The 26,408-nt window shown below is 36.0% G+C and overlaps 1 protein-coding gene and 1 non-coding gene across 2 annotated transcripts in view; both read left to right on the top strand.

Moving 5' to 3' along the window:
• Positions 1–26,408, top strand: part of LOC150109884 (forkhead box protein P1-like) — a 589,350-nt gene that overhangs the window by 507,312 nt on the left and 55,630 nt on the right. The window contains exons 11-12 of the mRNA XM_090397192.1: positions 1,411–1,487; positions 14,157–14,258. Coding sequence (XP_090253318.1) covers positions 1,411–1,487; positions 14,157–14,258 — 179 coding nt within the window. The remainder of the gene's footprint in view (positions 1–1,410; positions 1,488–14,156; positions 14,259–26,408) is intronic.
• LOC150109885 (U1 spliceosomal RNA) lies at positions 1,899–2,062 on the top strand. The gene has a single exon (XR_016549071.1). It is a non-coding gene; the product is annotated as a U1 spliceosomal RNA (small nuclear RNA).

Here is a 26,408-nt window from a genome sequence, read left to right as displayed (position 1 = left end):
CAAATGTCTGGAACACATTTCATTGGTTTGAAATGCTGCCCAGAGCCTGGATACAACACTTTGTGAAATTCCAAACTCTCTGGCAATATCAGTAATTCTGTCGCCTTTCAGCTCATCTAGATAATGTCTTTGAGACATTACAAGATATTCAAGTTGCAACTTTATTCCTTCATGAAAAGAGCTTCCTTCAAACACAATTTGTTTTCTATTTTTCTATCTTCAAGAAAAACATCATACTCTTCCATTTCTATTCTTGTCAGGATTATCCAACCATGTTTCACTTATTCCACCAATTTTGGGGCAAATAAACTGAATCAATGAAGCCATTTCATCTCCCCTATTTCTGATGCTCCTTGCATTTGTAAATAAACTCCAGAATTCACCTCTTAGGTCTCTAACCAATCTTGCCCATGCTACTTGTATGTTGTGATTTCCCCACACCTAACCATTCCCAATTTCCTTTATCGCCACTTATCCTATCCATCTTTTGAGACTTAACTACATCCCATATATCCCATTCCCATACTGATCATACTGACTCACAGTACTAGTCTCATTTTAGTCTCAACCACTTTAGTCTCATCACTGCCTCTCTCTCTCTCTCTCTTCTTCCTTGCAGCAATAGCCCTTCTAACTGACTCACAACAAATCCATTTAAATGCAGCCTATGTTAAATTATATGTTTAATTTGGAGAGGGCCAGAACCCCTGGCCCCTCCAAAAGAAAAAGGAAATAAACAGAAAATTTTCCAAAAATCTTTTCCTAATTAAAATTCATTTTTTTATTTATGTTGTGTCTTCTATTTCTATACTACTTATCTCATGTATTAGCGATCACTGCAGATGCCCAGTCATAGGTCGTATGCAATGCGTAGTGTGTATTCGTAAATCATCTACTCAACTCACTCCCTCCCCCAAGATTAAATCCTGAGTGTGCCACTGAGCTAACACCTTTTTATTTCTGTATAGGGAGTAGGCGAGGCCGTTTTTGCCCTGACTTTTGGAGAATGAGCCTTCCCTAAGATTAAATCCTGAGTATGCCACTGTTCTAGGGGTAGTTAAATGAATTCACCTGTTCTAAAATCTTGTCATCTATTTCTGTTTTAGTTCTTACTGGATCTTGTCTTTTAAAAGCCATCATTTTTAATTTTTCTGTTGATATTATCATTCCATAATCTTTGGGTATCTCATTTAAATTTAAAATAACATTCTGTAAGTTATCTTCAGAATTTGTAATTATTATTTAGCCATCAGCAAAAAAAGGAGAGTGTTCGAGTTCACAGTAGGAGAAAGTTTAATACCTTGGTGGAAATTTTTATTGCATTTGATTATTATTTCATTTAGATAAATATGTATGCTTACAAAAATTATTATTTATTTCATTTATATTTTTTTATTTGAAATTTTTTAGAAATTCAAAGAAACAGAGAATTTTATAGAACAGCAGATGTTAGGCCACCTTTTACGTATGCCTCACTGATCAGACAGGTATGTATTGCCAAAACCAATTTATATTTTTAATTATCAACTCTTATCACTAGTTAGCAGTTATTATTATTTTACAATAAATTTTGTTATACTTTTATTCCCCAAAGGGAATGAAAGAGCTCTAGCCAAAGATCTGGAACTCTTTTAGCCTTACATTTCGGAATGCAGTTAGCATTCTCTCTCTTAATCAATATCTGTTGGTGAAATCCAGGTTACCGATGATTTTGAAGATTTTAGGGTGAGGGAGGCTGTGGAATGAAGGGAATATTGTAGTTTTAGTGAAGCAAGAGAGAGAGGGTTGGGGATGAATGAATGAAAACAAGATATCTTCCAGATGGTTCAAAAAACAATTGGCCAAGGATGGTGTCAAAGGGCTATCCATAGTTGTTCCTTCAGACTATTTATAGATCTTGTTTTACCTGGCACTGAAAAATTGCTGATCATGAAGGGTAATATCTCAGAAAGAGGCTTTTCCATTGCACTTCAGGATGACTGACTTCTGCCACTTTCCCAGACAGGAATAAGATAAAGTGGGAAATTTCTGCTAGCTGGGAATTGTGTTTCCCCTTTCCTCTTTTATGAAATTTTAAGGAGGACACCAGAGTGCCACTTAGTGAAATGCTGTCAAAAGTTGCTGCTGAAAAGATAAGTTTTATTTTTGTAGGAAAGTAATGATTTGGATTTGTGTTTTGGTATATTTTGTTTATTTTCCATAGCTTTGTTACTAAGTGATTGTGGAGATATGTCCGTTTGAAACAGACTTATTTTTACTATTTTTGCAGTGAACAGTGATAAAGTTGCAGTACAAACAAGATTGGCATGTGGCTCAACGTGAAAATCAAACATAATGATACCTCCATAGCACGATTGGAAGAATAATAGAGTTATTCTTCCAGTTATTCCAATTCTTAGGTTTTTCATCCTACATATGGAAAAATCAGCCATGAGAACACACACACACACACACACAATTTACAGACAAAAAATACTCTTGTTGGTGTTGATGGGTGGAAAATAGCATTCATGGTAGTAATGTATAGTGGGAGAATTAAATAGTAAGGAAGACAGCAAAATGTGTGTAAGGGAATGGAGTAGAACTTCCCTCCCCCTGCCTTGAGTCTTTGTACTCTTTGGTAAGGTCACATAATAATAATAATGGACTTTTCGAGAATAGTTTGTTATTATGAAAGCAACATGAATACATGGCAGAATATGGAGAATGTGTTTGTGGAGACACTGAACATATGAGAGAGAGGATATGTATATGTGGAAAATGTGATATTCTGTTGAACTATGAGTTATCGGTGAATGAGGAATTGGCTGATGGAATGAATGAGTGCATAATTCTGGGAGCAAATGACCATCTGAATCACAGAATCAATTGCAAGAGCAAATAGTTGCATAAATCACAGAACAGAAGCGAGGACTATGGAAGTGAAATAAAGTATAGCTGAAGAAATGAAAAAGAGTGGCACTATGGAAGCAAAGGAAAGTTAGTGGAATGAGAAAAAAAAGAAGCAAATGATAGACTGACTTTAATGATTTTAATAGCCAGGTTGCAAGACTTGAAAAATCAGTTGATTGGAACGAAAAATGGAATGAAAAATGTGCATAGTGAGATGAGAAGTTTGGTGGATTACGATGGACAAGTGCAAAAGATTAATTGGGGTTTCACATTTCCCTGCAGTTGGGGAGAGAGATCATGAAGTGATCACACTCACCAACTGCAGGGAAATGAAGTGAAGATAACAGGATCATGGTAAGAATGAAAAAATAGCAAAGGTTTTTCTAACTTTTATATGGAAGCTTTTAAGCAATGTGCTCCAGATTCCTTTACTTTAAAACCCAAAGTTTGGCTTAGATGCATTAACAAAGTTTCGTTATCTGGTCACATGGCTGCCAGACATTAGATTCTTTCCTCTGCCACATAAATTAACAACACAAATGCATACAGTTCACAATTGAAATTTAAAGGTAGAACATACTTCCTTTTCTAGATACACTTGCCAGACATGTATCTAGAAATAGACAAAAATACATAAATTCTAACCACCATACAACACAAAAACTAGATGTCATTAGCATACTAAAAAAACAGGGCCTTGAAGATTTGCTCCAGTAACAAGTACTTAAACATGAATTAAAAGTTATCAGCAATACTTAATGGTATTTTCACCTTGACACAGTAAGGAAGCTGGCATGCACCAATGACAAAGGTCGAGAGGTAGGAGCCTGACTAAATACCCTAATCCTCCAGGTCATGGATTTTGTGTAAGACTGGTTACCTTACCAGGTAAAAAATTTCTATAACTCAGATGATGGAACTGGAAAATTCATTGGACCGAAACAATGAAAAATGACCAAGAATGAACAAAAGGTAAATGATTAGGAATCTGAGGCATTTTAAAAGTAGCCACATGAAATGTGCGAAGCAACAAAGGAATTAGAAACTAGAAACTAAATATATTAATATAACTGTAATAACAGAAACAAAAAAGAAATTAAAGGGAACAAAAGATATAGATGGTTTTACTATTATGTATAGTGAAGTAGACCAACACATCAGAACTTCTAGTGGTGTGGCCATTTTAATCGATAATAAATGGAAAAATAGAATACAAAAGTACAATTTTGTAAATGATCAAATTATAACAGTTAAATTAAAAACAAATAGAAGCTACTTAAATATCATAGGAGTATATGCCCCTGAAGAAGGGGGGGAAAGAGGATTTCGAACAATTTTATGAGGAACTGCAAAAACAGTTAAATAAATGTAATAAGAATGACTATATATGTATGAATAGCAGGAGATCTTAATACTAGAGCTGGAAATAATCCAATCTCAAATGTCTTAGGAAGATATGGAGAAATTTGTGTGAATAACAATGGTGAAGAACTATTAGACTTCTGTACTTTCAACAATTTTAAAATAACCAATTTTTTTTCAAAAAACAATATAAATAAATATACTTGGAATGGCAGAGGAACAAGATCTACAATAGATTATATCATTACAAATCAGAAATTAGCTCCATATGTGAGAGATGTACATTTACAGAGGAAGTGAAATTTTTTTAGATCATTATTTACTAATCTCTAAAATAGAAATACTAGCAAAATAAGAGAAAGGAAGTAAATAAGAAAAAACAAGAAATAGAACAAATATACAAAGTATATCTATTACAAGAAGAAAGCGCTTGGAAAGAAAAATAAATTATTAAAAAAAAACATTAAAAATCTGGAACACAGATATAGAAAATGTAATAAAAGAAAAACAAATCACTCCTTCAAAAACATACAAAGAAAAAATATACAAAAATAAAAGAAGTATTATTATTACATGACACTTCCAGGGAGTCCAAAGATTCGTCGAGGGAGGGCACCTACCTCTACAACTCTCTGTCTCCACCACCCAATCCACCAACTACAACAAACTGCAACTACACCAACTCCATCTACCACCCACCCACCACCACTAGTATTTTCACAGATAATCACAAACATCCATGCCCACAGCAGGATTTGAACCTGCAGCCTTTTGGCTGGAGAGTGGATACACTAACCACTTGACCAACTAGGTGTAGACAATATTTATGTGCTAAAACAAATTATTGAAAAAAGATGAGAATTTAATTTAGAGACTCATATGGCCTTTATAGATTAAGAGAAAGCTTTTGATAAAATACACAGAGAAAAATTATGGAATATGATGAAAAAAACAAAGATTCTTGGGACAGATTCATTAATAAAATAGAAGAAGGCATACATGGAAGACAAGACATAGCCTACAAAATATTAAAGAAATTAAACAACAAAGAAAGAGATACAGCACAAATCAACATAATACAAGGGTGACAATGAATAGAACATTATAAGAATTTGATATGATGCAAATTTAATAGAAGAAAATAATGATGAAGAAATCAACATTGATATAGTACCAATAAAATTAAAAGAACTAAAAGAAGCAATAAAGGTATCAAAAATCAACCAGATTAAATGCCATAAATACAGATCATTGGAAATATGGCAAAGAATATTTACATCACAGATTCTTAAAATTAATAAATAACTGTTGGAGGAAATGTGAGATTCCATCCGATTGGTTAAAAGCTAAGGTTATATCTATATTTAAGAAAGGAAACAAAGATGACTTTGAAAATTACAGAGGAATAAGTTTACTAAATACAGGTTATAAAATTTACAATAAAATCCTGAATAAAAGACTTAGAAATATTGCCAACAGTCTACTGTCAGGAGAACAAAATGGTTTCAGACATGGAAGATCATGTATAGACAATATTTATGTGCTAAAACAAATTATTGAAAAAAAAAAAAAAAAAGATGAGAATTTAATTTAGAGAAGAACATGGTGGTGGATTTGAGCTGTGGTAAAAAAAAAAAAGTGTTTTTAAAGGTGTATAGTGTGACTTTTGTCACGAATTATGCTACATTTTTCTCAGTAATACAAGTGTTCTTTAGTGGTGCTGCTTTGCGAATTTAGTTGTTTATATTGTGTTTTTTTCGCGTTACCGAGAAGGCGAAGTCAGAGTCGGATGCATCAGCAGTGGAAGCGAAGATAAGTTTTCATTATTTAGTATAGTTAAATATATAGTTTATACTCATAGTATTGAGTAAGTAAATTAGCTTACAGTAGAGCATATAACATAGTATTTAGTGTTTAGTTGTAGTAGTTCCTTGGCACAATTTTAATGATGGCAGCTGCCGCTACTCCAGTTACAAATGGTATGTCACCAAGTCCTCCCCATTCAAGGACTCTATTTTACGTAACATAATAAAGAATTTTGTGGCATCTGGGACTTGTGGCATGTATGTGTCCCAACAAATGGATGTGCGGAGATTAAGAGAAGGGGGAGTGCGTATATGTGTAAAATGTAGGCAATGGGAGGAATTCAGTGAGCTGTTACAATATCCGACCTCGTTGCATCAGGAGCAGGGGGATTTTCAAGAGATGAGTAGTGAGTGAAATATGAATGAAAAAATAAGCGTGGGGAGTGTGGAAGGCTTGAATGATTGTGAAGTTTTTGGAGATGGTCATGATTGGGAGGATGAATGGCGAGTTAGAGTACTAACTTGCAGATAGAGATAGATGAGCTGAAAGAGATGACGGAATGTCTCAGGAATGAGATGAAAAGTATGAAAGATGAGATTAGGCAAATGGAAGAGATAAATGCAAGACAAATCAGAGTAGGAGTGAGAGAGAGAGTTATGGGAATGATAGAAGAGGAGAGAATAGAAACAGTAGAAGAGAAGGAATGGGAGAGATGTGTGGGAATGATAGAAGAGGAGAGAATGGAAACAGTCAGAGAGAGAGAATGAGAAGAATGGGAAGGAATGCTGGAACCTGAGATAGAGTGATTCCAGGAGAGCAGGTAAGAACTGTGATGTATGGAGACTCTATGATCTGTGGTGTGCAATATAGTATGCCAGAGGAGTGTTTGCCTGGTGGAATAATAGAGAATGTGGCAATTAAGTGGGGGTGAAAGGGTGGATGAGATGATTGTGATGGTAGGCACAAATGACTTGAGAGGCAACGTAAATCAGGCGGCAAGAGATCTGAGATTCTTGCTTGAGATTGTACAAAAGAAAATGCAGAGAGAAAAGATCGTGTGTGTTGCCCAGGTATGATAGTGATGAGCCAAGCAGAAGAGCAGTAATAATGAATAGCATAATAGCCAGAATGTGTCAGAAGAGAAGATTGGAATATGTGGATGTTTGGAGGACATTTGAGGACAGAAAGGAACTGTATGTGAGAGACCTCTTGCATTTGAATGAGGAAGGACATAGCCATCTAGAGAGAGATTGCTATTTTCTGAACAAGTCGGTGTGTCAATGCAGGGAAATTAGAATTCCCAGGGTGGATGGTAGGGGCGGCATCTTGTGGGAATGGGTGCTTGGGGATGACATCAGGTAACACTGAGTCCAGTGGGGTCTGGAGAGGATAATGATAGGTATAGAAGCAGTGACATTTTTATGCTTTATACTAATGCCAGGAATATCTGGAATAAAGGAGATGAATTGGTGGTGCTGATAGCATCAACCTGGCCAAAGATTATTGAGATCTTTGAGATGTGTTTGATGGAGGATGATATAATAAAAGGAATAGAAGTAGCAGGATACAGCATTTTTCAGCAGGATAGGAAGGGAAAACGTGATGGTGTAGTTACTACTTATGATAAGTGATGACTTATGTCCTCTAAGAGTGGAGGCTTTGGAAGGCAGTGACACTAATGATTTTGAAAGCATATGGTGTGAGGTAGAGGTGGGAAAGACAGGATATTTAGTGAGGTGTTGCTACAAGCCAAGGAGCAGGAGATGTTTAGGCAGTTGAGCTTGGCAAGTGCAAGAAGATGATTGTTATGGGAGATTTTAACTACAGCAGTATAAGCTGAGTTCCAATTTTGTTCCAGTTCCCAAGAAAACAAAAGCTACATGATGCGAAGAGTTCAGGACAATTAGCCTCATCAGTCAAGTATCAAAAGGTCTCCTATATATTATTCTTGAAATAAATAAAAGAAAAATAAACATAGAAATAAATGATACATAAAGTGGCTTCAAGGAAAATGTAGGTACAAGAGAAGGTATTTTCAACATCAGAATCATCATAGAAAGATATCTAGAAAAACAAAAAGATTTATACCTCTGCTTCATAGATTACAAAAAAAACATTTCATAATGTTCAATATGAGGCATTAATTGAAATCCTTTCAAAAATAGGAATGGACGGAAAATTCATTAGGCTAATAACTAATCTTTACTGGGAACAGACTGCATCTTTGAGAATAAATAGAGAGACCTCAGAAGAATTCCCAGTTCATAAAGGTGTGAGACAAAGGTGTATCTTGTCTTTGATTCTCCTTAACCTGTATACAGAAGAAATATTTAATAAAATTAGTAACCTCAAAGGAATCACTTTAGGGGAGAGAAATATTAATAACCTAAGATATGCAGATGACTCTGTTCTTCTAGGTGAAAACAAATGTGACCTCAAGACTACTACAGAGGAAACCCAGAAGTACAGCGAACAGTATGGCCTCAGTTTCAACTTTAAAAAGACAAAAATCATGATAATATCAAGAGAAAAGAAAATACCAAAAATATGCCTCAATATAAAAGGAAATTAATTAGAACAGATGCTAAACATATCTCAGACACTTAATCACAGAGATAGGCAGGACAGAAGATGAAATTAGAAAAAGGATTGAAATTGCAAGGTCAACTTTCAACAATATGAAAAATCTACTGACATCTAGAGAATTAATCTGAAAACAAGACTAAGAATCTCCAAATGTTACATATGGCCCACATTATTATATGGAGTAGAGTCATGGACACTGTCCAATCTGAGTGTGAAAAAAAACTGGAGGCCTTTGAAATATGGATGCTGCGAAGAATTATGAGGATATCATAGAAAGACAAATGAAGAGCTGCTAGAGATAGTAGGCATAAACAGGAGGCTGATAAAAGGAATTAAAAAGAGAAAAGTCAGCTATTTCAGACATATCCTGAGACATAACTGCCCACAAAGGACACTTCTTGAAGGAACTGTTGAGGGAAAGAGAAAGACAAACACTGGAGTGGATGAAAAATATAGAAGACCGGACCTATCTCTCATATGAGGAATGCAGCAGAGAGGCACAGAATAGGATGTGGAGACACATGGTAGTCAATCTTCTTCCAGGAGATTGACTACACCTGACAGGACAGGATAAGCTTGGAAGAGGAAAATGCATGTAGTAATAAGGGAATGGAATTTCTAGAATTCATGAGGGACAAATGTCTTAGGCAGCATGTAATAGAGGGAACAAGAGGTTCAGGAGTTTTGGATTTAGTTATAGCATCAGAAGAGTTGATAATAACTGAAATGACATCTCTCCCACCAGTTGGAGAGAGTGACCATATGGTTTTGACTTGGAAGATGAATAGACATGCAGGAGTATCAAAGAAAAGGGAACATATGTGGAATTATAAGGGGAGTGATTATAATAGTCTTAGATATCAATTTGGGGCAATTCCATGGAGGAAGAAATTAGAAGGGCAGAATATCATTTGTGCTTGGGAAATTATGAAGGAATATTTGTTAGCAGGAATAGAAAGCTGTATTCCATGAGTGAAGAAGAGAACACAATTTGGTGTAAAGTAGATGACAAACAATATCAAACAGGAACTGCAGGTGAAAAAGTGATTATGGAAGAGGTATAATGAGAGGGGTAGAGAGCAGATGCATGAAGAATATAAGACTCAAGCCAGGAGAGTGACTAGTATGGTGAGAAAGGCAAAACTGGAATATGAGAAGAGATTGGCATTAAGATCCAAAGAAAATCCTAGGGAATTTTTTAGTTATGGGGCCAGTAGGAGGAAAAGTGATTGTGGAAGAATCCCATTGTAGAATAAAAATGGGAATAGAGTGACTGATGTAGAGAACATAGCAGAGTTGTTCAATGAACATTTTATTGGAGTATTTAATCCTGGAGAAATAGGTTTTAATACTAGAGGGATAAGACAGGTTCAAGGGGAGAATGTGTTCCAAATACTGAGTACTCTGCATGTCAGTAAAGTTGTGGGACAGGATGATATTTCAACAAGAGTTTGAGAGAATGTGCTAAAGAACTGGCAGCTCCGTTGACCTGGCTTTTCACGAAAGTCTGGCTACAGGAAAGGTACCCATGGAATGGAAGGAAATGACATTGCATAAGGGCGGTAGCAGACTGATAGTGTCTAATTATAGGCCAGTTTGTGTGTCATCAGTAGTTGTTAAGTTCTTGGAGAAATTAATGAGGGACCATATACAGCATTGTGCAGTTGAGGGTAATATTATCTGTGAGAATCAACATGTATTTGTTAAGGAGCGCTCTTGCTTTAGTAATATGATTCCCTTTTATAATAAAGGGACAAGAGCAGTTGATGAGGGAAAGGCATATACTGCCATTTTTTTGGATTTTGCAAAGGCATTTGACAGGGTGCCACATGATAAGCTGATACTTAAGTTGCAGCACATGGGCTTAGATGTTGGGTTAGTCAACTGAATTCAGGATTGGCTGTCTGATAGATATCAGAGAGTTGTGTATGGTAGGGCAATATCATGGAGGCAGAAGGTTACAAGTGGGGTTCCACAGGGCTCAGTACTGAGACATGTATTGTTTAATGATGTATCAATGACATAATCAATGGATTGCAAGGGGATATTCTGTTGTTTGCAGATGATGTGAAGCTGGTAAGGGTTATTAGTAATAGTGCATTTGTGGCAGCCCTGCAAGAGGATTTGAATAAACTAGACAGATGGGCAAATGAATGGGGTACCAGTTTGATGCAGCAAAATGTAAAGTTTTAAAGTTTGGGATACATCGATGGGAAACTGCATACCTGATTGGAGGAGATGTAATGGAGGAATTAGGAGAAACAAGAGATCTGGGGGTGATGATGGATAGAAAACTGAAATTCAGGGAGCATATTGCAAATTCGGTGCAGGTAACCCAGATGATTGTTGTAATACTGAGAAAGGATGTTGACCTGCAGAGATAAAAGAGTTATCATTCTGTTGTATAAGACCCTGATCAGACCAGATTTTGACTATTTTCTCAAATTTGGGCCACATGATTTGACTGTGGAAAGGGTACAGAGGCAGATAACAAAGATGGTTTCAGGACTGTTCAATGTTAGTTATGATGATTGGCTGAGGGAATGTGGACTGCAGAGTTTGGTGGATAGAAGAAGGAGAATTGATATGATTGAGACTTTTAAAGTGTTGAGAGGCAGTTACAGGGTTGACACTGGGGAGTTCTTTCACTTGGTGGAACAGCGAGAAGGAGCAATGATGACGAGGGGACCATCCCTGGAAGTTACGAAAGGAAACTGTGAGCAAGAGAGTGAGGAGTGGTTTCTTTGCATGGAGGGTGGTCGAACCATGGAATGCCTTGCCTGATAGAGTGGTGAGAGCAAGTACGGTCAATGAGTTCAAGGAGTGGTATGATAGACTTTGTGTTTCCTAGGAAGGACCTCCCATGATGAGTCTCTTGACTGCATGGAGTTCTGAATGATACTACTACTACTAATAATAATATGGCCTTTATAGATTACAAGAAAACTTTTGATGAAATACATAGAGAAAAAGTGTGGAATATGAAGAAAAAAACAAGGATATCCATTTCATTAGGTACAAAGTTTATATAAAAGTACAAAAACATAGTTACAGTTAGGTATAAATTAACAGAAGAGACCAAAATAAATCAGGGTGTCAGAGAGGCAGGTAACTTATCTCCAACTTTATTCAAAAAAAAAAAAAAATATATATATATATATATATTACTGGCCTGGTTGGCTGAGTGGTTAGCGTATCTGCTCTCCAGCCAAGAGGCTGCAGGTTCATGCATATCACCCAAATATAGATACACTCTCCCAATATGGAGTGGGTCACCATGGGAGTAGTAGACCCAAAACCTCCCTCAGTGGGAGAGGCCTTCACCTTGCAGTCTGTAGAGAAATAGGCTTCATCATTCATCACATATATATATATATATATAGATCAGATTATATTTGGGCCATTTCTGTTTAAGCTGTGTGTTAATGATATTGGTGAAGATTTGGATGGGGGATATTCACTTGTTTGCAGATGATGCAAAGTTAGGATGAACAATGAATAGTAGAGAAGATGTTGTGGCCTTATAAGAAGACTTGAATAGATTAAGTGAATGGGCACGAAAATGGAGATGTGAGTTCAGTGTTGAAAAATGTAATGTTTTAAAGTTTATGAAACAAAGATGGGATGTAGAATTTATGCTGGGTGGAGATAATTGTTGGAGGCGGAGGAAATAAGAGATCTTGGGGTGATAGTGGATAAGGATCTAAAATTTAGGGGACACATTGCCAAAATTGTGAGGACAACACAAAGAATTCTGGGAATGATGTGGATGACACTGACTTGTAGAAGTAAGTAGATTCTTGTTCCATTGTATAAGACTCTTAGTACGCCACACACACACACACGCACACACACATGAACTACTGTGCACAGATTTGGTCACCTGGTTTTCAAAAGGACAAAGAGATGTTGGAAATATCCAGAGGCAACTGACTAAGGTAGTCAGTCATTTCTGATCTCTGGAATTTCGAATATGAGGAAACGTTGAGAAGATGCAATTTACAGAGTTTAGTGGATAGGAAGAAGAGAGGTGATATGATAGAGACCTACAAGTTAGTAAAAGGTTGTTATAGGATCAGTGTTGAAGAGGTTTTACAGATAGCAGTGCGAGATTAGGAGAGAAGCTGAGTTCATCCCTGGAAGTTGTATTTTTTTGCATGCAGAGTTGTGAATGATTGGAATTCAATAAATCGCAGTATGGTGGCTGGTCTTCTAAGCACGACACCCAGACCAGTTCCTAGGTCGTCTGTGGACGATTTGGTGCCCACATGTCACACCTGAATGGTGTGGTGTAGGAAGCAGCTACCGCATAGTCTCAATGGCTGCCTTGATGCTTCCATTGTAGTGTCCTCATCGGCAGAGCAATTGCACAGTGACAGTATGAAAACAACTCCAGATAGCGCTGCCTTTTAATGCACAAGGCACATACAGTATCGTTGCAGTGGCTAGACGGGATTCTAACTTAAAGGCATTCAATCATAATCCCACGGGTGGTAGCTTTGCACCACTGGTCACTCGACCAAACACATGTACCAAGTGTCCAAACCTGAGGTTCCTCTTGTACTGAGCAGAATTACTATCACAACGACTAGTCATGTAGGGTAAAACTAACCTGTCATCTTTAATATACTCACTTTGTTATCTTTATTTTCAGGTATGATGAGCCGTGTGTATGTGACAAAAGGATCTCCTAGTTGAGTTTTTGACTCTGTGGGATCTTGGGATAATAATAATAAAGATGAAACCAAGAATATAATTTCTTGGCATCTTTAATTTATTATATAAGCACGTGAAAAAACTTTCATCATCAAAAGTTTGGTTTGGCACAGTTCAGTATTAATACTAAACACAGTCTTCTCCATAGAAGCAGTTTTAAATATGAATGCCTTTCCATAGAAAGTTGTGAAGTCCTTATACACTAGCCTAATCTGAATGAATGATTCTCTCTCTCTCTCAAAGGTTTGGGAGATTCTTTTCTTATGTAAATATCAAAAATAGTTTTTTAAAATTGTTATTCTGTCACTCAGCAACTGTTTTTAATTGGTAAACTGATTGTGTGTTTACCTTGCATTTCTGTTCTTTGACACCTGCTTTTCATTAAAGTTTATTACTTTGGTTATCATGTTATTTTTGTTGTTTGATTGTTATACCATAGGTACTTTTAAAGATTATAAGTAAAACAAACAATAGCTAGTAATTGCTGCAGTAGCAAGCAGTCACATGTTACACCTTCAGCTAATTTTCACTTTGTAAAAAAACAAGTTAGCATACATGTTATTTGAAAGTTATTAGTGCAATTTCTGGATAGAACCTGGAGAGTTCCTTAATAATGAAAAAAGTTATTCACATTTTAAACTCCCTTTGTGACTTATGGGCCACCCTATATATTCACTGAACACTTTTTTTGATATCATGTCTCTTTTACTTAAGCAATTTATATTTTGCTTAAATTATTTTTCTAACATATCAACTAAGTTTTAAGGCTATAGAAGATTCTTTCTCTTTTATAGTCTATCATTGAAGCATCTGAGAAACAGTTAACCCTTAATGAGATCTACAACTGGTTTACAACTACTTTTTGTTACTTTCGTAGAAATGCTGCTACATGGAAGGTAGGTTGATTGTTTAAATAATTTTATATAAATTAATACTTTAGGTTTAATTTGTTGTATAAAGCCAGTTGTAGAATTGGTACATAGAAAAAAAATTATTTCAGAGGATAACTAGTGACTTCTGCATATCCAATAGGGATTGCAGAAAACCAAGTTTTTTTTTTTTTTTTTTTTTTTTTTTTTTTTTTTTTTTTTTTTTGCCTATGTCCTATCCTCATCTTCTCAAACTGCTCTTCATCCATATATACATTAAACAAGGATGACATTTTGGGTTTAACTGATACCAAATTAATTATACTGATATCATTACTACGATAATCCCCTTAACTTAATATTATTATTATTATTATTATTATTTGACACCTCCAGGGAGTCCAAAGACTCATCGAGGGAGAGTGTGCCAATAGCATCGAACGATTGGTCCCCTTTTCAACTACTAACCGCACTCAAACTTACTTAACTGAGCCATTAGTAGCAGAGGCTCTGCCAATCAACCAACCTTTCAGTTAAGGGAGAAGCAGTAGACATTATGAAAATTATGGAAACAACTATTGTGTTAGAGTAAAACTAATCCTACACCATTACAATCTTAATGCCACTTTTAAACCACCACCTTTAAAATTAAAAAACATATTCAACTCCTCTAAGGATCCCCCCCCCCCCATTGGCACATCCTGGAGTTTATAGCATCTATTACACCTCTAACTTATCTTATAGTGGGGAAACTGGACGTACAGTCCCTATCTGTAAATAAAAGAGCACAAACAACACATTAAATTTAACAATTTTGGTGAAGCAGGCCTCTCTCAGATCACGCTCTTAACACCCTACACCAAATTGATTGAAAAAGTACTTGCTCCTTACATCATACAAAAACCTGGTATTATCGGAAATTTAAAGAAGCCTGTGAAATTTTGATAAACCACCCTAATCTTAACAATAATGTGACATAAAAATTGTATGAGCCTGTCTTAACTGGCTTTCTAACATGATTATCCGGTTATCTTCCATATTTGTACGATTTCCAAGGGTTTTCTGATACTTTCACTCTCATCATTTGCTTGTGATGCTTCCTTTAGCTTCTGGGTTGCAATTTTGAGACGTTCTTCTATGAGTTGGATACGTCTGTTCAAAGCAGCAACTTCACCTTCTGCTTCCTCTTGTCAACGAATTTCCTCTTGAAGGCGTTGATGATGAAAGCTGTTTCTAATTCCATGGAAAGTGGAATTCACATACAAATACACAAGCTGATAAGCAAGCAATACTCTTAATAACTAGTAAGCTCTGAAAAAGTCTGGTCCAAATCATCTGAGATGGATTTGTATTTCTCCTTTTCGTGAAGTAACTCATCTTCTGAGCAGGCAGGATTTTCACACATCAGCCAGAACATTCACAGAGATTGAATGTCTTTCAGAGTTGTTTCCACCTCCTCTTGTAAAAGGTGGCTCCTCTTAAAAACCCCAAAAATTTGGGTGGCACACATTCAGCCCACTTAGTTTCCAGCAAACCCTGACTTTAGGACTCTAAACAATTTTTCAACTTTTATTGGCCACTATCCATACTAGTTGGTTGTGATTTATATAGATACTTATATAAGTAATCTTTTATTTTTATCTAATATTTATTAATTTTTTTCCTTTTTGTAAACATCTTGCTCTCCAGCTTAATTTAATTTTGTAACCTAATAGATAACAATAATAATAATAATAGGACTCTCTCTCTCTCTCTCTCTCTCTCTCTAGAATAGAATAGAATAGAAAGAGAGAGAGAGAGAGAAATATATAGAAAGTATTTTACCTTGGGTATAATAAATGTTAAAGATGCCAAGCTATTTTAAACTTGGTTTTACTCCATTTCCCAAGTAAGCAAACAGACAAATAAGTCAAGTTTGCGCCTGCATGTAAAATACTTTCTACATTTATATCTCATCCTGAGATTTTTATTTAATAAGGTTAAAACACCTTATGGTAACTTGTTCTGGTAAAATACTTATAAGCTCTGTATTACTAAAATCTTGGTATTTCTAGCCTGGCTCCCACTGATGAGACCTCAATAAAGTCGAAACTGGTCTGGGTAGTGGCCCCTTGCCTTTAATACATAGCATCATACATCTCCTCAAGGAGACGGGCTGTGCATTAAGGGTAATTAAGAATAGTGATCAGAGCTTATTCTAGCTTTACCATGAGTTGCCTTGACTTGCACTACTTTGAGGATCAGCTAGACTTGCAATACGTGCAGGCGCAAACTTGACTTATTTGTCTTTTGCTTACTTGGGAAATGGAGTAAAACCAAGTTTAAAATAGCTTGGCATCTTTAACATATATATATATATATATATATATATTCACTATGATAATACATAGTGGATATATATATCAAAAATTACTGCCCTAATTAAACTCTCCCCATGCTGTTGTTTTCATTACAAAATCATGGCAAACAAAAGTCAGATGTGGGAAACATTCTCAATAAAAGTAAAGTAGGCATTGCAGCTGTACGAAAGGATCAATGAAAATCAGGTAGAGCTGCCTGAGGAACTACTGAAACCTAAATTGGCAAAATCCTTCTTATGCAATGATTTATTGAGACCATAAGAAATATGTAGTATAGAATATGTATAAAAGTTTTAAAAAGAATCAGAGTTAAGCAACTTTCATGAGTGAACTGTAGACTCTAATTTTGTCCATGCCCACACATGGCACTGTACTGTAATAGGTCTTGTGACCTCCTGGTGGGGAACAACATAACACACACAAATATTACTGAAGACAAATGAGTTGGAAAACAAGGACCAAACAATGGTAAAAGCTGAAGAAAACATTGACTAATTGGTTGAGTTATTCATTCAGCTGGGAAAGCTCTCTAGTGAGCATGTCTGCAGGGACGGAAATCAGAATTTCATGGTGAAAACAAGGTGCACCTGGAGAAGAAGAAGAAGAAGAGAAATCATATCAAAAATATCTGGCTAACTTATTTAAGTGAGCTAGTATGCACCTTTAGAAAATACAGAGAAAAATGTAAAAAAAGCTATTTTACAAGGGTAGTCTAAAAATTCTCGGCCTTGACCATAGATGGCAATACTATTGGCATGGTTAGCCTAGTGGCTTTGCGGTTCGGAATCATATGCTTAGGGAAGGAGTGTCCTAGGTTCGATTCCCATTGATGACGAGAAGAGTTTAAGGATCTTTCTCAGCCATAGCCAAGTTAGTCAGTCTTGGGCATGGACAGCAAGGTCCCCCGCCCCCAGTTTATCTGGGTTTTTTCATCCCGCAAGCAGGCAAACCGGTCCCGCGAACACACATGGATTACAGTCATGAATATCACCCTTAGGGGATGCAGCAGAGGAGTGGTGAACTGGCTGCATTAATATGCCAGTAACCCCTCATTAGTAGGGGACTCAACTCATCTTAGACAGATGAGAAGGATAGGAGGAAGTTCATACATCTGTCATAAGCATCCATGTGAAATTGCAAGTCATTCCATCAAGTAGTTTGTTTTATACAGCTGTCTGAAGCAAAAGTGTTATCTTGAAATGGATAAAATTAAGTATTGTGAAGTTATAAAATTTTTTGTAAAATAAGGTTTAATGCCAAAAGAAATTCTTTGGCATTTCGTAAAAAACTTTTACGAAATTCATTCAAAGTTCGTAAAAGTTTACGAGCACTCTTCTCCTTCATTTTCAACAATAAGAAATGGCTGCCAAGTTTAAACATGGCCGTATCAGCCTTGAAGATGATCCACGTGAAGGATGTCCAAAACGTGTAACAACAGAAATCATTGATCAAGTGCATGATATGGAATTGGATGATTGACGAATCAAAGTGCATGAAATTGCTGAGACTATAGGCATTTCAAAAGAACATGTAGGATATATTTTGCATGAAGAATTGCAAATGAAAAAGCTTTGTGCAAGATGGGCGCCACGCTTGCTTACAGTAGATCAAAAATGCACTTCCATGAAAATCTCTGAACAGTGCTTGGAGTGTTTTAACAAGAATAAAACTGATTTTGTGTGTCGATTTATTACTATGGATGACACACCAGAATACAAACAGCAGTCAAAACGGTGGACAGAAGCCGGTTGTTCAGCACCAAAGAAGATGAAGTCGGTTCCATCAGCAGCAAAGGTCATAGCATTGGTGTTTTGGGATGCTAAAACATTTTGTTTATTAATTATCTTGAAAAGGGTAAAACAATATCTGGGGAATATTATTCCGATCTTTTAACCAGACTAGATGAAAAAATTCGTGAGAAATGACCTGGTTTGCAGAAAAAAAAATCATCTTTCATCAGGACAATGCACCTGCCCACAAAGGTGTTTTGGCAATGGAAAATTAAGGAATCTGCGCTATGATTGTTGGAACATCCACCCTATTCCCCAGATTTGGCTCCATCTGACTTCTGTCTCTTCCTGAAACTAAAATTCTTCCTCGCTGGTCAGCGATTTTCTTTGAATCAAGAAGTGATTGCAGCTGTAGAGGGGTATTTTGCAGATCTTACTGAGTACTACTACAGAGACAGGATAATGATACTGCAGCATCGCAGGAATAGATGTATTAGTCTTAAGGGAGATTATGTTGAAAAATAAAGATAATTTCGAAATTATAAATCCTTTTTTTTTTCATTGTTAGTCCAATGAAATTTTCAGACCATCCTCATAAAAGTAGCTAAAAATCATGGGAGTATTTTGGAAAGAAATACAAGATAAACAACAAAATGTTTTGAAGGGACTATTGAAAAGATTTAGTAATTATTATTATTATTATTATTGGGAAAGAATGCAGTGTTGAACTGAGCACCATTAAACTGACACTTATGTATGTAAATGTTAATGACATCATTAACATTTACATACAGAATCAGTTGGTTCAAGTCGGTTCAAGAATTACGTATCAGATATGGTTATGAGGCAGTGTGGTGTAACATGGAGGTTGAGAGGAAGACATATTTAATTGGATGTTGCTATAGGCCTGGGAATGTGGAAGGTGGTGATGAAGAAATGTATAAACAACTTGGATTAGTGAACAAAGGAAGGGTAATTATTATGGGTGATTTTAATTATGGCAGTATAGATTGGAATGAAGAGATAGCATTTGGGAATAAGGAAAGTGAATTTCTCAAGAGGATCAAGAATTCTAGATCTCATCATTTCATCAGAGGATGTAATTGTTAGAGGGATTTCACATTTTCCTCCAGTTGGTGAGAGTGATCATGAAGTGATTGCCTGTGTTGTGGCTAGTCATATGCAGACTTTTGAAAGGATATATATGGAATTATAAGGCTGGTGATTATGACAAGCTTCGGAGACAACTTCGAGCTATAACATGGAACGAGGATTTGAGCGGTAAGGAAATAAATGCTGCATGGGAACTTACAAAGAAATACATAACAGCATCAATGTACGAATCTATCCCAAAGGCCAAAAGGCTGAATAAGGTTGGTGTAAAATGGATGAATGTGGAGCTTAAGCATGAAATCTGGAAAAAGAAAGTACTTTGGAGGAAGTACAAGATGAATAATGGCAGTCACATGAAGAATATAAAGCCAGGAGACTGACTCAGTTAGTAAAGAAAACAAAAGTAGAGTATGAGCAGAAATTGGCAAATCAGGCTAAGAAAAACCCTAGAGAGTTTTTTAGATATATTAGATATATCTAAAATATATTTTATGTATATATTTTATACAGTTTTTTATATTTTATATTTTTTATATTTTATATAGTAATAAATCTAAAAAATATATCTAAAAATATATTTTAGATATATCTAATATAGTATGTGGCAAGTAGAAGGAAGAATGATCATGGAAAGATGAAGTTAAGGGATGAAAGTGGTACAATGGTAACTGCTGCAGAAGTTACCATAGTAATAAATCTAATCCATAAATAAATAAATAAAAATCATCCATAGTAATAAATCTAAAAAATATATCTAAAAATATATTTTAGATATATCTAATATTTTAGATATTTTAAATATATTTTAGATATATCTAATATAGTATGTGGCAAGTAGAAGGAAGAATGATCATGGAAAGATGAAGTTAAGGGATGAAAGTGGTACAATGGTAACTGCTGCAGAAGTTACCATAGTAATAAATCTAATCCATAAATAAATAAATAAAAATCATCCATAGTAATAAATCTAAAAAATATATCTAAAAATATATTTTAGATATATCTAATATTTTAGATATTTTAAATATATTTTAGATATATCTAATATTTTAGATATTTTAAATATATTTTAGATATATCTAATATAGTATGTGGCAAGTAGAAGGAAGAATGATCATGGAAAGATGAAGTTAAGGGATGAAAGTGGTACAATGGTAACTGCTGCAGAAGACATTGTTGAGATATTCAGTGATCAGTTTATAAGTGTGTTTCATCCTGATCAGGGTGGAATCATGAGGAGCTTGAGTGTATAGGACATAGGAGAGGATAGTTTAATTGTGAGTGAGCAGGAGGTATTTGAGGAAATAAATAACCTTGATGTTAATACGGCGATAGGATTTGATGAAATGTCATCATGCATCTTAAGAGAATGTTCCAGGGAACTGGCAGTAGCATTGGCATGCCTGTTTAACAAGAGTTTTGCAACAGCACAGGTTCCAAGGGAGTGGAAGGATGGTAAAATTGTTCCACTGCATAAAGGTATAAGGCTTTATCTGTAGGCTTAAGGCTGTAGCTTCAAATTATAGACTGGTCTGTATATCTGGAGTTGTGGTGAAGGTCCTGGACAGATTGGTGAGAAGTAGGATACAGAAATGGGTTGATAACAGCAGTATTCTCTGGTTATTAGCATGGGTTTGTTAAGGGGAGATCATGTTTCACTAACTTACTTATGTACTATAACAAGGTGACAAATAGCTTGGACAGAGGCGATGCATATACAGTGGTGTACTTGGATTTTGCAAAGGCTTTTGATAGACTGCCACATGACAAGCTCTTAATTAAATTGAAAGTGATGGGATTGGATAAAAGACTTCTGTGTTGGATCAGAAACTGGCTGTCATATAGGTATCAGAAAGTTGTATATGGGGATGCAATATCTTGAAAGAGAAAGGTCACCAGTGGTGTGCCACAGGGGTCAGTTTTGGGGCCATTGTTGTTCCATTTGTATGTTAATGATATTGGGTTGGGATTAACTAGTGATATCCAGCTGTTTGCAGATGATGCAAAACTGGGGAGAGCAATGCACAGTCAGGCTGATGTTAATGCCGTACAAGAGGACTTGAATAGATTGCATGAATGGGCAGGTAAGTGGAACTGTCAGTTCAATGTTGCCAAGTGTAAGGTTTTGAGATTTGGTAAGCAACGATGGGATGCCAAGTATACACTTGTTGGGGAAACTCTAACAGAAGTAGAGGAGATGAGAGATCTAGGTGTGATGGTGGACAAGGACCTGAAATTCAGGGGCCACATTGCACAAGTTGTGAAGACATCACATCGAATAATGGCAATGATACGGAGAGCCCTGACATGCAGAAATAGAGAGGTTATGATTCCATTGTATAAGGCTTTGATCAGGCCTCATATGGATTTTTGTGCACAGATTTGGTCACCGGGTTTTCATGGTGATGAGGATATGTTGGAAAGGGTACAGAGAAGATTCATAAAGGTAGTCAGTGGTCTTTGGAATGTGGAGTACGAGGACAGATTGAGGGAAATGTAAGTTGCAGAGCCTCGTGAATAAGAGGATGGCAGTGGGGGGATATGATTGAGACATATAAACTGGTCAGGGGTTGTTATCAGGTAGACATGGAAGAGATTTTTCATAGAATTGGAGAGGGAAGTAGAACAAGAGGCCATTGCTGGAGACTGTGAGCAAAGGAGTGAGAAGCAGGTTCTTTGCATGGAGGGTGGTTGGTGAGTGGGATGTATTGCCTGAGTGGGTTGTGGATGTGGACACATTGAATCAGTTTAAGACGTGGTTGGATGAGCACTGCATGCAATAGTGAGTACCTCCCACGATGAGTCTCTGACTCCATGGAGGTCGGGTGTTGATAATAATAATAATAATAATAATAATATTCTCTTTTTATCATCTGGTACAACTTTTCATCATCAGCATACAAGTTGAATAATGATTTAATAACAGATCCATGTAGTGCCCCATTGGCCAACCACTTTTTCTTAGATCAACACTTCCATATATCGCTTTCTAATACTTTCAATTAGCCATTATCCTATCCATTTCATCTTCCTATTTTCTATATCCACCCTCTTGAGTTTCATAGCAGCCTCCCATATGAAATCCCGTTCAATGTCTTCACAAAAATTCAGTTGCAGTACATGTATTGATATGCAATCCAATCTCATGGCTGTGTTTCCATCTTACAATATCTTTAATACCTCATCCACTTTTGTCTCTTCATACCACCTTGGTTTCAGAACTTATGAATCTGTCTAGAATGTCTACTTTACTTAAAATGATAACTTAACAACCCATCCATTTCCATTACATTTGTATTCACTAATGTTTCTTCTCTATCATTCTTCCTTTCATTCTGCACATTGCAGAAAAATTCGATCTGATTTCTTTTGACCTGTTCAGTGAATTCTTTTCACAGTCTGATTCTACCCTCCTTACAATGGCGGGGAAGGTGCCTCCACACCATAGTGAGGAAGGTGCAATCTCTGGCCTTCTCCTTACCCTGGTCATCACATTTAACCAATATTGTTTCCATAGCATTTCTTTTTATGTATCTCTTACTTTAAAGTTTTGTTCATCCATTTATTTTTTTAACTCTCAGGATGTCATCAATTATAGCTTCCTTCATTCACCCTTTGACCACTTCCCATGCACTGTTGATTCCTCTGCCATGCAGTTTTTCATACCATGGCACAGCTGCAAATTAAAAAAATATATATATCAGTTCTTCCCCCATTCTTCTGCCATCCTTTTAGAAAGATTTCAGAAACACCATTCCCTACACCTGGCACACATTGAAAGTTCAACCTCTACACAGCTTTTAAGTCCAACCAGAAACTTGCTATTCTTATCTGTTCTACCAAAGATCAGCTCTCTCTCTTCTCTCAGTGCCTGGAGTATATAAAGTCCTCTGATCCTGCAAGTTGGCTTACTTCAGACAGGTAGATCTGCCACTATCTGTAATCTGCAATCGCGACTATGGTCAGACTGGCCTTGCAAATCATGTATTGGACACAACTCACATGATCTTCTGGAAGAAAATCACCATGCTCCACCATAATAAATTTAAAAAGGAAAGACTGTTTTTGCAATCTGAAGTAGCACTTAGAAATCAACCATATTTGAACTATAGTGCATAAAATTTACCCAAATTTGGGAAACTAATTGTTGGAGGGTCCTAATTTACATCCTAGACCACCTACAAACACCTATAGAGGATTCACCACCTAGTTAGAACTTTACAGTTAACCCCGTGTTTCGTTAAGTATTGTGTTGTCTTTTTGTATGTGTCTGTGTGTTTTACAAGTGTTATTTGTAGTCCCTGAATATGTCTTGATGACTGAGACAAAATATTGGAAGTATTAAAATTAGCTTTTTATCCTTGTGCTTTTAATACTCCATTAAACTTCCTACACGATCACCTTCACTAACTGAAGGCATACACAGATTCTTTTACCATATCTAATATTCTTGTACCACAAGTTCCTTTTCCATAATGTGCTGTTTAAGAAAGTTGTTCCCTCAATAAACTCTATAAATCTCTTTTCCTCTTGCAATCTTTCTCCTTCTCATAGTTTATATCTCCACCATCAAAATTATCCATAATATTAGTCCAACTTGTATCCTTCTGTGCAGTTCACACTCCTTTTTGGCATACCCTGATCTATAATAGCAGATTGCTAAAGTATGTATTTTGTCACCATAAATGTCAGCAACCAACATTAAATCCTATGCCTGTATTGCTCATATTACAGTTATTTATTGTATGGATACAGAGAAGCTACAATTAAAATTAAAAGTAATCTTAAGGAACAAAAAATAGATAAAATATAAGAATAAACCATTACACATAGTCACACAGTGAGCTGTCAGAAGTTTTTCACTTGGTTAGACTATAAATTATATATTTAGTTTAATCCTTTATCTAAGTGTAAGCAAACAAAGTTTGTGCCTGAAGTATCTTCAGGATTGGGGCAACTCATGGCAAATATGGACTAACTTCACATCACTTGCCTTAGTATCACATAATGCAAAGCACATCTCCTTGCGGACATGTGTAATGCCATGCATTATGGGAAGGGTAACCGCCCAGACCGGATTTGACCTTTATTGAGGTGAAAAAGTAAAGGGTTGCTCATCATAGGCCTAGAGTAGTTAGTATAGGGGTGCAAGAGAGCCTGATAGTATTAGGAGAAAAAAAAAAAAGACAGATAGATAGCATGAGAGAGAGAAAAGGCCTCAGCTGTTTTATATCATCATATAGCCAAAGGCTACCAGTTTTCCTTTTTTCACCAATATCACATAGATGAACAACCAAAAGACCAATTGAAATTGGTCTTTTGGTTGTTCAAAGTACCCCACCCCCTGTTGAATACTGCATAATGTGTTGTAGTCTACACCATCTAGTGATAAATTGATATATCCTAGAATGCTTCTTTCTAAATACAAAAAACATCACTGAACAATAAAATATTTACAATACAATATTATAAAGCATTCTTGATGTCATATTGCTGGTTTTCAAATCCATGTTTTTTTCTAACCTTCCATAAATGGTATTTTAATTCATTAATTATAAAAATCAAATTCTCTTCCCATTACTGACAGGTGGTGGGTATTGTAAAAAAAATAATCTGTTCTGTTGTAAATAGTGGCATGCCCAACACGTTACATAATCTGCTCCAAATACGCAGAGCAAGAGGGAAGCTGTAGAATGCATGTTCTACTGTTTCCAATTGGTAACAGATATCACCGATTGGATCTCCAATGTTAAAGTACCTCCATTTGATGGCATTGACATTGACTATATGCAATTCTCCAAGCAAGATCCTTCCTGTTAGGGTACCAATGGAACTTCATCAAGTTATGAAACAAAATATTGTTGTCAGTACCCAACTGGAACTCTGCAGCAAAAGAGATTAAAGATTTCTTTATACCAAATTTTACATTTTTTAATGGAAAGAATGCCAATTCTGGAGTGTTTTAGCATTCTGAGAGTTAAGCACAGAGTGTTGTAGTGTTTAGGAACAATCTCACCTTTATAATCATTAACTCCAAACAGGGGAAGATGAAAATCCAAGTAGTACTGGAGAAGGTCTCACATGTGTGATAAGTTTGCAATATTTTATGGATTTTTGAAGCTGTGTTGCTTAAATAGCAGAATTTTAAGACCTGAAGTCCAAATCCTCCATGCTTCATTGATAGTTGAAGAAATTCCTTTTTAACTTCTTGATATCGGCTGTAGCAAAAAAATTGCAGAGGTTTACTATATAATTGCTTTTCTTCAGCTTCTGTGATGTCTGTAATATTTATTATGTACAACTGAGCAGGAAAGATTATGGTTTTGAGTATGGTTATGGTTATGATTATGGTTATGGCTTTAGAAGAAAAGGAGATTGGCCCTATTTTCCATTCTTCTAACATTTCCAAGTTCTTGTATATAAGTTCTTGGACTGGTAATATTGGGTAAGTGGAGAAGGGAATTCCAAGTATAATGACGGATTCTCTCTTTGGGGTTAGTCCAAAGGAATGCCTACAAGATCCCACTTTCCATAAACTTTTAATTTTCTCTTGTCTACATTAAAAATTAATCCACTGCTTTTGCTGAATTTTTCCAAAATACCAAAAAATATACAGGGTGTTCGGGATAAATTTGACATATTTATAATTAATTATATTTTTCCGTAAGTTACATGTATTAACACACACTTCTCTTCATTTAAAAGTTTGGACCCTTCTTTATTCATATACAAGATGTCAGAAAGGATGGATAGCTGGAACCCACCTGAATCATGGAAGAGAATAACTTGTATCATGATGATTCGTGCCCGCCATCAAAATAAGGATATTACGACTGCTGCCCAATGCTCCCTGAATACAGTAAAAACAATCAGGCTTGAACTAGAGACTTGCAATGGTGACTACGAGGATGTAGCAAGAAGAAAGATCCCTAGCAGACGATCTGATTGCGTTCGTACAGCAGAATTCCTCGCAA

Source organism: Typopeltis vanoorti, chromosome 1, assembly GCF_054136105.1.
Source record: "Typopeltis vanoorti isolate ZY-2024b chromosome 1, IOZ_Tvanoo_1.0, whole genome shotgun sequence".
Classification (NCBI taxonomy): Eukaryota; Metazoa; Arthropoda; class Arachnida; order Uropygi; family Thelyphonidae; genus Typopeltis; species Typopeltis vanoorti.
Note: the sequence above shows the minus strand (reverse complement) of the source record. Positions and strands in the feature narration are given on the sequence as shown.